Raw genomic sequence first — 11189 nt, 5'->3', positions numbered from 1 at the left:
TGGTCTCAATTTTACTTTTCAAAAAATACATTGGCCTATAAAGACAGAGGGCTGAACCTCAAATTGAATCAACTGACTTATACAATATTATTGTATTATAAATGTGCATTGAGCAAGATCCTTTATGAAAGCTCATGACACACTGCTGATTAATAATGTGAACTGTATGTACTAACTCTACGTAAGGGATTATGAATACTCATAGATATTATGCTTTACAGTCTTTTACCCAAAGGGAGAAACTGGTCTCTCAGAGACAGGAGGGAATGTCACATCATCTGTCGCCAAAGAAATTAAGCAAGGTGTGACCAAAAACAGTGGAAGCCCAATTTACATAGAAATGATCAGGGGTATTGGAAGACCATGAGCGAAGAAGAGCATGAGGTTATCCTCCCTCTTGAAGCAAGGTCAATGAACTTTGAGACATATGCTTTTCAAAGGTTTACTGAACTATAAAGGGAGGGGCAGATAACCCCTAAATTATCCATCACTAGACAGACATAAGGCAAGAGAGCTCTTGCAAGCTGAGTCGTTCAATGGGGGTGGAAAGAGTTTTAAATCTAGTAAGACAAGGGAAGCCAGCAGCTTGTATTTCTGTGGAAGATCCTAAATGAGGGAAAGCCAGGGGTAGGAAAAAGGAAGACTGGTGCGAGAGAGAGGAACCATCTTGAACAAAGCCTGTAACTTGCTGGATTAAGCTTTAGAGTTTTAGATGTACATTTTCACTTTTACTTGCTTGTAACCTTCACTACTTCTATTTCTTGGCATCACTTAACCTATGTCCTAATGTTAATAGATTTGTTTTATTTTTACTATGCAGTGCAGTGTTTACAAGGGTGTTTCTAACCCAGTTGTAAGTTAATAAGCTACAATGTGCTTTTGTCTCTTTAAAGGAATAAGCAAACTATTATTTCCCTGAGCTATCCAGGAGAGGGCTACACACTGCAGAGCACATGGTTTTGGAAACATTTGGGACTGGGAGTGTGTTGGGGTCACTGCTAACATTAACCAAATCTGGTAAGACGTGTGTGTTTGTGGTAACTGCTGGCAGGCTGTTGGATTCAAAAGGTATGTCTACACTATGAAATTACTCTGATTTTACAGAATTTGATTTTTGGCAACAGATTGTTTAAAGTCGAGTGCATGTGTCCACACTAAGCACATTAATTCAGCGGTGTGCGTCCATAGTACTGAGGCTAGTGTCAACTTCCAGAGCGTTGCACTGTGGGTAGCTATCCCATAGTTAGCCCATAGTTCCTGCAGTCTCCCCTGCCCTTTGGAATTCTGGGTTGAGATACCAATGCCTGATGGGGCAAAAAACATTGTCGCGGGTGGTTCTGGGTACATGTCATCAGGCTCCCCTCTCCCTCCCTCCACGAACGCAACAGCAGACAATGGGTTTGCACCTTTTTTCCTGGGTTACCTGTGCAGACGCCATACCACAGCAAGCATGGAGCCTGCTCAGCTGACTGTCACAGTATGTCTCCTGGGTGCTGGCAGACGTGGGACTGCATTGCTACACAGCAGCAGCTCATTGACTTTTGGCAGCAGACGGTGCACTACGCCTAGTAGCCATCATCATCATACTCCTGGGTGCTCTTTTAGCCAACCTCGGTGAATTCATTCCCATCTTCTGGTGAGCAGCCAGGAGATGACGATGGCTAGCAGTCGTACTGCACCGTCTGCTGCCAGCCTAAGATGTAAAAGATAGATGGAGTGGATCAAAACAAGAAATTGACCTGATTTGTTTTGTATCCATTTGCTTCCTCCCTCCCTCCATGAAATCAACGGCCTGCTAAACCCAGGGTTTTGAGTTCAACTCTTGAGGGGGCCATTCTGTGTGACAGTTGTTTGTGTTTCTCCTTGATGCAAAGCGACCCCCTTTATTGATTTTAATTCCCTGTAGCCATGTCGTCAGTCGCCCCTCCCTCCGTCAGAGCAACGGCAGACAATCATTTCACACCTTTTTTCAGTGCAGAAACCATACCACGGCAAGTATGGAGCCCACTCATCTCAATGCAGCAGTCATCAACATTGTAAACACCTCGTGCATTATCATGCAGTTTATGCAGAACCAGAACCTGAAAAATCAGGCGAGGAGGCAACGGCAGCGCGGTGACAAGAGTAATGAGGACATGGAGACAGAACTCTCTCAAAGCGCAGGCCCCAGCGCTTTGGAGATCATGGTGTTAATGGGGCAGGTTCATGCTGTGGAACGCTGATTCTGGACCCAAGAAACAAACACAGACTGGTGGGACCACATAGTGTTGCAGGTCTGGGACGATTCCCAGTGGCTACGAAACTTTCGCATGCGTAAGGGCACTTTCACAGAACTTTATGATTTGCTTTCCCCTGCCCTGAAGCGCCAGAATACCAAGATGAGAGCAGCCATCACAGTTCACAAGCGAGTAGCGATAGCCCTGTGGAAGCTTGCAACGCCAGACAGCTACCGGTCAGTCAGGAATCAGTCAATCACTACTATCGGTAGTGCACTTGGAGCGAGGGTTAGGGTTCCTATGGGAAAGATGTCCCACCCTTGGGTTAGGTGTTGTTATGGGTAAGGAACTTGTAGCTAGGGTTCGGGTTCCTTAGGTAGGGTGCCCCACCCTAGGGTTAGGGTTCCTATGGCTAGGGCTTCCTGACCTAGTTTTAGGGTTCCTATGGGAATGGTGCCCCACCCAAGGGTTAGGGGTTCTGTAAGGGTCCGGTAAGGGGGTTCGTCATTCTTAGGCGCGGTAGGGAGCCAGGGCACCTCACTACACGCGGCAATCCATCTCGGGCTCAGACCCCTCAGCAGGGGCAGAGCAAACCAATAGTCTCTAAACAAGGCAGAGTCCCGGTCCTTTAGCAGGGCCCGATTAAACACAGTGTCTATAAGCCCGGCCCAGGAGCAGGGCAGGGCAACAAGCAGTTCCAGCTCAGGCCCTTCAGCAGGGGCTGAGCAAACCCAGAGTCTATAAGCCCGGCCCTGGAGCAGGGCGGGGCAACAAGCAGTTCAGGCTCAGGCCTTTCAGCAGGGCTGAGCAAAGTATCTAAGCCCTCCTCAGGCCAGGGGGAGGGGGAGTCTGCCACCCTTGGAAGGGTGGCCGGGGGAACTCAGGCCCTCCCACTCCACTGCGTTCCAGCCCAGAGCCCTAGCAGCGGCAAAGACTCGCTGCAGTCAGTGGGGATCCTGGCCGCAACACACTGACATTGGCTCGGGGTCCCCTGGAGCCAGACTGGGGTCGGCTACCCCCGGGCCGCTTCCAATCTCCCCCTCCCTAGGTACCTGTCTCTTGCCGGCATCATCCGGTGGGTCCCAGAACATGGGCTCCACAGGATACCGGGCGTAGGGGAGCTCAGGCGACTCCTCTGGATACCGGGCGTAGGGGAGCTCAGGCGATTCCTCTGGATACCGGGCGTAGGGGAGCTCCGGCAGGTCCTCCGGATACCGGGCACGGGGAAGCTCAGGCCAGCACTCCTCTGGATACTGGGCAAGGGGAAGGCTGGGCCAGGCGAGAGCTCGAGCACCGGCGTCTGTCCTTTCCGGCAGCCTCCGAATAACTGAGCCCTGGGGCCAGGCTTTTATACTTCCTGTCCCGCCCCTTGACTTCTGGGGGGCGGGGACAGGCGGCAGTGGCTTCGCCCACTCCAGCACCTGGTCCGGCTCGTCCTTCTCAGGAGCGGCGGGGACCCAGGGCGCCTCACTACAGGATCCTATGGGTAAGCCACTTGGAGCTAGGGTTAGGGTTCATATGGGTAGGGCTTCCTGACCTTGGGTTAGGGATCCTATGGGTAGGCCTCTTGAAGCTATTGTTAGGAGTCCTATGGGTAGGACTTCCCGACCTAGGGTTCGGTTCCTATCGGTAGGGATTCCCGACCTAGGGTTAGGGTTCGTACGGGTAGGGCACTTGGAGCTAGGGTCAGGGTTCCTATCGGTAGGGCTTCCCGACCTAGGGTTAGGGTTCCTATGTGTAGGCCTCTTGGATCTAGGGTTAGGGTTCCTATGGGTAGGCCTCTTGGAGCTGGGGTTAGGGGTCTTTTGAGTAGGTCTTCCTCACCTAGGGTTAGGGTTCCTATGGGTAGGCGTCTTGGAGCTAGGGTTAGAGTTTCTATGGGTAGGGCTTCCTGACCTAGGGTTAGGGTTCCTATGGGTAGACCTCTTAGAGCTAGTATTAGGGTTCCTATGGGTAGTGCTTCCCGAGGTAGGGTTAGGGTTCCTATGGGTAGGGCACTTGGAGCTACGGTTAGGTTTCCAATGGGTAGGCCTCTTCAAGCTAGTATTAGGGTTCCTATGGGTAGTGCTTCCCGAGGTAGGGTTAGGGTTCCTATGGGTAGGGCACTTGGAGCTACGGTTAGGGATCCTATGGGTAGGGCAGTTGGAGCCAGGGTTAGGGTTCCTATGAGTAGGGCAGTTGGAGCTACGGATAGGGTTCCTATGGGTAGGGTTCTTGGAGCTAGGGTTTGGGTTCCTATGGATAGGCCTCTTGGAACCACGGTTAGGGTTCCTATGGGTAGGGCTTCCCGACCTAGGGTTAGGGTTCCTATGGGTAGGCCTCTTGGATCTAGGGTTAGGGTTCCTATGGGTAGGCCTCTTGGATCTAGGGTTAGGGTTCCTATGGGTAGGGCTTCCTGACCTAGAGTTAGGGTTCCTATGGGTAGGCCTCTTGGACCTACGGTTAGGGTTCCTATGGGTAGGGCTTCCCGACCTAGGGTTAGGGTTGCTATGGGTAGACCTCTTGGAGCTAGGGTTAGGGTTCCTATGGGTAGGCCTCTTGGAGCTAGGGTTAGGGTTCCTATGGGTAGGCCTCTTGGAGCTAGGGTTTGGTTCCTATTGGTAGGCATCTTGGAGGTAGGGATAGGGTTCCTATGGGTAGGGCTTCCCAACCTAGGGTTAGGGTTCCTATGGGTAGCGGACCCCGACCTAGGGTTTGGGTTCCTATGGGTGGAGGACCCCGACTTAGGGTTAGGGTTCCTATGGGTAGGGCTTCCCAACCTAGGGTTAGGGTTCCTATGGGTAGGGGACTTCGACCTAGGGTTAGGGTTCCTATGGGTAGTGGACCCCGACCTAGGGTTTGGGTTCCTATGGGTGGAGGACCCCGACTTAGGGTTAGGGTTCCTATGGGTAGGGCTTCCCGACCTAGGGTTAGGGTTCCTACGGGTAGGCCTCGTGGAGCTAGGGTTAGGGTTGCTATGGGTAAGCCTCTTGGAGCTAGGGTTAGGGTTCCTATGGGTAGGGCTTCCCGACCTAGGGTTAGGGTTCCTATGGGTAGGCCTCTTGGAGGTAGGGATAGGGTTCCTATGGGTAGGGGACCCCCACCTAGTGTTAGGATTCCTATGGATAGGGCTCCCCGACCTAGAGTTAGGATTCCTATGGGGAGGGGACCCCGACTTAGGGTTACGGTTCCTATGGGTAGGGCACTTGGTGCTAGGGTTAGGGTTCCTATGGGTAGGCCTCTTGGAGCTAGGGTTAGGGTTCCTGTGGGAAGGGCTTCCTGACCTAGGGTTCAGGTTCCTATGGGTAGGGTTTCCCGACCCAGGGTTATGGTTCCTATGGGTAGGGCAGTTGGAGCTACGGTTAGGGTTTCAAACGTTGACAACTTGGAGGTAGGGTTAGGGTTCCTATGGGAAAGGTGCCCCACCCTTGGGTTAGGGGTTGCTATGGGTAGGGCTTCCCGCCCTAGGGTTAGGGTTCCTATGGGTAGAACACTTGGAGGTAGGGGTAGGGTTCCTATGGGTAGGACACTTGGAGCTAGGGTTAGGGTTTCTATGGGTACTGCACTTGGAGCTAGGGTTAGGCTTCTTATGGATAGGGCACCCCGCTCTAGGGTTAGGGTTCCTATGGGTAGGGCACTTGGAGCTAGGGTTAGACTTCTTATGGATAGGGCTTCCCGCCCTAGGGTTAGGGTTCCTATGGGTAGGGCACTTGGAGCCGGGGTTAGGGTTCCTATGGGTAGGGCACTTGGAGCTAGGCTTAAGGTTCCTATGGGTAGGGCGCCCCGGCCTACGGTTAGGGGTCCTATCGGTAGTGCACTTGGTGCGAGGGTTAGGGTTCCTATGGGAAAGATGTCCCACCCTTGGGTTAGGTGTTGTTATGGGTAAGGAACTTGTAGCTAGGGTTCGGGTTCCTTAGGTAGGGTGCCCCACCCTAGGGTTAGGGTTCCTATGGCTAGGGCTTCCTGACCTAGTTTTAGGGTTCCTATGGGAATGGTGCCCCACCCAAGGGTTAGGGGTTCTGTAAGGGTCCGGTAAGGGGGTTCGTCCTTCTTAGGCGTGGTAGGGAGCCAGGGCACCTCACTACACGCGGCAATCCATCTCGGGCTCAGACCCCTCAGCAGGGGCGGAGCAAACCAATAGTCTCTAAACAAGGCAGAGTCCCGGTCCTTTAGCAGGGCCTGATTAAACACAGTGTCTATAAGCCCGGCCCAGGAGCAGGGCAGGGCAACAAGCAGTTCCAGCTCAGGCCTTTCAGCAGGGCTGAGCAAAGTATCTAAGCCCTCCTCAGGCCAGGGGGAGGGGGAGTCTGCCACCCTTGGAAGGGTGGCCGGGGGAACTCAGGCCCTCCCACTCCACTGCGTTCCAGCCCAGAGCCCTAGCAGCGGCAAAGACTCGCTGCAGTCAGTGGGGATCCTGGCCGCAACACACTGACATTGGCTCGGGGTCCCCTGGAGCCAGACTGGGGTCGGCTACCCCCGGGCCGCTTCCAATCTCCCCCTCCCTAGGTACCTGTCTCTTGCCGGCATCATCCGGTGGGTCCCAGAACATGGGCTCCACAGGATACCGGGCGTAGGGGAGCTCAGGCGACTCCTCTGGATACCGGGCGTAGGGGAGCTCAGGCGACTCCTCTGGATACCGGGCGTAGGGGAGTTCCGGCAGGTCCTCCGGATACCGGGCACGGGGAAGCTCAGGCCAGCACTCCTCTGGATACTGGGCAAGGGGAAGGCTGGGCCAGGCGAGAGCTCGAGCACCGGCGTCTGTCCTTTCCGGCAGCCTCCGAATAACTGAGCGCTGGGGCCAGGCTTTTATACTTCCTGTCCCGCCCCTTGACTTCTGGGGGGCGGGGACAGGCGGCAGTGGCTTCGCCCACTCCAGCACCTGGTCCGGCTCGTCCTTCTCAGGAGCGGCGGGGACCCAGGGCGCCTCACTACAGGATCCTATGGGTAAGCCACTTGGAGCTAGGGTTAGGGTTTCGATGGGTAGGGCACTCCGGCTTAAGGTTAGGGATCTTATGGGTAGGGTACTTGGAGCTAGGGTTAGGGTACCCATTGGTAGGGCACTCAGAGCTAGGGTTAGCGTTCCTATTGGTAGGGCGCCCGGCCTAGGGTTAGGGTTCCTATGGGTAGGGCACTTGGAGCTAGGGTCAGGCTTCCTATGGGTAGGGCTTCCCGCCCTAGGGTTAAGGTTCCTAAGGGTAGGGCACTTGGAGGAATGTTTAGGGTTCTATAGGATAGGGCACTTGGAGCTAGGGTTAGGTTTCCTATGGGAAGGGTGCCCAACCCTAGGGTTAGGGTTCCTATGGGTTAGGCACTTGGAGCTAGGGTTAGGGTTGCTAACGGAAGTGCTCTTGGATCTACGGTTAGGGTTCCTATGGGTAGGGCACTTAAAGATAGGGTTAGGGTTCCTAAGAGTAGGGAACCCCGCCCTAGGGTAAGGGTTCCTAAGGGTAGGGCACTTGGAGCTGCAGTTAGGGTTCCTATGGGTAGGGTGCCCCACCCTACGGTTAGGGTTCCTATGGGTAGGGCACTTGGAGCTAGGGGTAGGGTTCCTTTGTGTAGGGATTCCTCCTGTAGGGTTAAGGTTCCTATGGGTAGGGCACTTAGAGCTAAGGTTAGGGTTCCTATGGTTAGGGTTTCCCGCCCTAGGTTTAGGATTCCTAAGGGTAGGGCACTTGGAGCTAGGGTTAGGGTTCCTATGGCTAGGACTTCCTGCCCTAGGGTTAGGGTTCGTAAGGATAGGGCACTTGCAGCTAGGGTTAGGGTTCCTGTAGGTAGGGCTTCCTTTTTAACCATGTATTATATATACAAAGGTACACTCACTAGAGGTCTCTTCTAAGGCTTCATGGTCCAGGATACCGCCTTGGCAGGGTTGGGAGGCTATTTCAATCAGGGTGAGAAAAAGATCCTGGCTGTTGGGGAGTACGGTGTGCTGTGTGCTCTCCTCAAGCTCGTCCTCGTCATCTTCCCCATCTGCAAAATCCTCTGGCATGGCTGAGATTACCCCCTCCTCGGAATCCACCGTCAGGGGTGGGGCTAGAGGTAGCGGCACCCCCTAGAATTCCATGCAGCTCAGCCTAGAATTGGCATGTCTGTGGCTCTGCCCCAGAACGTCCGTTTAATTCTTTGTTTTTCTGTTATGCTTGTCTGAGCTCCTTAACTTTCACGCGTCACTGTGTAGAGTCCCTTTTGTGGCCTCTCTCCATCATGCCCTTGGAGACTTTTTGAAATGTATTGGCATTTTGTCTTTTGGAACGTAGTTCTGATAGCACGGAATCGTCTCCCCATACAGCGATCAGATCCAATACCTCCCATACGGTCCATGCTGGAGCTCTTTTTCGATTCTCGGACTGCATGGTCACCTGTGCTGATGAGCTCGACTGGCCAAACAGGAAAAGAGATTCAAAAGTTTGCGGGGCTTTTCTTGTACGCCTGGCCAGTGCATCTGAGTTTAAAGTGCTGTCACAATGGTGCACTGTGGGATAGCTCCTGGAGGCCAATACCATCGAATTGCGTCCACACTAACCCTAATTCGAATGGGCAATATTGATTTCAGCGCTAATCCCCTTGTCGGGGAGGAGCACAGAAATCGATTTTAAGAGCCCTTTATGTCAAAGTAAATGGCTTCATTGTGTGGACGGGTGCAGGGTTAATTCGATTTAACGCTGCTAAATTCGACCTGAACTCGTAGTGTAGACCAGGCCAAAGTGTTGAGTCAGGTGTACAGTATACAGAACATGAAGTGCATACTGGTTATGTGTCCCCCACAGGCAGGGAGCAAAAGCATTTTGGGGCACTCATGGTTATAATACAAACAGTGACGCAATCTCTCACTGATCTGAATTGCACCCCGGAACGTGAGAATCACACAGTTAGAGCTTACTTAGACAGCCTTCCCCAACTGCAAGCACTCCTCTGTGATCCTTAGGAGGAAAGTTAAGGTGACCATAATTTATTCCTTTTTAACAAGGTCATTTGATCAGCTAATCTTTTTCTAACATGGCTCTTTTAATGGGTATCACGTCTTTAACATAGCTCTTCTGGATCAGATAACTATTTGTGTATGGCAAAAAGCATGGCCTCAGCTAACTAACCTGTATTATGTGTCATTTGTAATCAGAGTGCATGTAAACACAAATACAATTGCTATCACTATCAAGCTTATTCAAAGTGCACCAATGTCCTATTCTGGCTCTAATTAAAAATGATTCTATAAATAATGTATCTGATGAAAAGATAAGAACATTTAACGAACTGAAGAAAAAGGCTAAAAAGGTAGCAGGACAGCAGCCTTTGGTGGTAAAACTTGAAGGAAAAAAAAATCATATTTGCCAAAAAAGCAATAAAACTGATTTTGATGGGTCACCTAGTGTTTAAAAAACTACATTTCCAAGACACTAACATTCAACATGGAATACTACATTAAAGACTTTTGTGATCCCAGCTAAAGCCTCAACTGATATTTATGTCTCATTTACATTTCTCATACACAGTAATCTGTTCTGTTAAAAACAGGTTCAGAAAGTGAACTACTCTGCTACAGACAATGTGTTATAGCTGAAATCACTGGTAAAACAATGCAAAACTCCCTATTACATAGTCATCATGAGGTCACAGTATTAGAAACAGTCTCTCTTCTTCACATAAAAATATTTTGGACTCAGAAAATTTCACTCAACTTCAGTGTACATTATAACAAAGCATGCATATTTTTATACAAGATGCTTCATTATGCTCATACAGAAAACAGCTGAAAGTACGTCTCCTCACCACTCACTTGAAAATGTATTATGTACTTCTCACTTAACTGAATTAGAAGAAATGTTCTAAAATGTGTGCATGAACACACAACCTATTTATCCAAAGGTTTAAGAGAACATAAGAAAACTTCAGAAGTCAGGAGTTCGGATGCCCCATGTGTGCAGTGGAGCCTGATCCTGGGGATGCCAGAAGCTAGTATAACAAGCAAAAAATAATAGTAATTCAGCTAACTGAGACAGGTTAGAGCAACTGCAGTTTGAAGTGATGTGATCTGGCTAAAAGCAGTTTGAGATTAGCTATGGAGGAATGTCTTAATTTTCATTAGATATTCTTGTTGTTAGCTGTCAGTCTTTTCTCATTAATATAATTACATAATTGTGCATCCTGTTAGCAACAACACAGACAATTACAAGTATTTACTCTTCACACATCCATAGAGCAGAGTTCAGCTCTTAGAGTTTTATTTCCAGTCAAGAAACCCACAATGAACCCAGCTTTTTTTTATTGCACTCTGTAAAGCTTCTTGCTATTATCAAGAAGCTAATAAACAGCAATAGTTGATATTCCTTTAAAATTTATAGTGTAACTTTCTTAAAATAAAATTTATATAGAAAAGATACCATTTACAACCCAATTCAATCATTATATATTCCCAAACAATATAATGCAGCAGTTTCTTTATAGGTTGCACTGAAAGGGGAATATCTTCTCTTTAGCAAATATAATATTCCATTGTTAAGGAGCAATTCAAGTCAACTTTGGAGTAACCGTGATATACAGAAACTTCTTGCAAGAAGCTCAAAATGCACATATTATAATGAGGATATATACAATTGTGTCCAGTGCATAGTTTAACAACAGCATGTGAAAAGTCCATTATCTTGAGTTGGCACACCATTATCTAAAGAAAAATAATTTACCCAGCAATTGCAGTGCATTTAGAGAATGCCAGTGAGGCACAGAAAAACAACAAGATGTAGTGTCACCAAGTAAGTGAGGAATAAATAGCGGGATTTTGCTCTGGAGGTCAGCAGCTTGGAGCAGTAAAGGCTTCGCCCTCGAAGCCATCTTTTGAAAGAAAGGGCTCCTCCTTTCATCTGTAGGAAACAATTTCAAATAAATAATCACCAAAAAAGATGCAAGAGCAGCTCTCATTATACTCTAGATTGGTGAAGTACTGTAATCCTTCCAACTGGGTCTGCAGAAGAGGGTGTCTGCGCACGTGCCATTAAAATA

General features: G+C 49.9%; 1 protein-coding gene across 3 annotated transcripts in view; it reads right to left on the bottom strand.

Annotated features, from left to right (window-relative positions):
* Positions 1 to 10397: 10397 nt before the first annotated feature.
* LOC120403491 (golgin subfamily B member 1-like) overlaps positions 10398 to 11189 on the bottom strand; it is a 64094-nt gene continuing 63302 nt past the window's right edge. For all 3 annotated transcript variants that reach the window (XM_039534561.1, XM_039534560.1, XM_039534562.1), the window contains exon 29: positions 10398 to 11050. In XM_039534561.1, the coding sequence (XP_039390495.1) occupies positions 10892 to 11050 (159 nt within the window). In that variant the 3' untranslated portion in view covers positions 10398 to 10891. The remainder of the gene's footprint in view (positions 11051 to 11189) is intronic.

This window comes from Mauremys reevesii, linkage group 4, assembly GCF_016161935.1.
Source record: "Mauremys reevesii isolate NIE-2019 linkage group 4, ASM1616193v1, whole genome shotgun sequence".
In the NCBI taxonomy this organism is placed as follows: domain Eukaryota; kingdom Metazoa; phylum Chordata; order Testudines; family Geoemydidae; genus Mauremys; species Mauremys reevesii.
The sequence above is the reverse complement of the archived record's forward strand: the minus strand, read 5'-3'. Positions and strand labels throughout refer to the sequence as shown.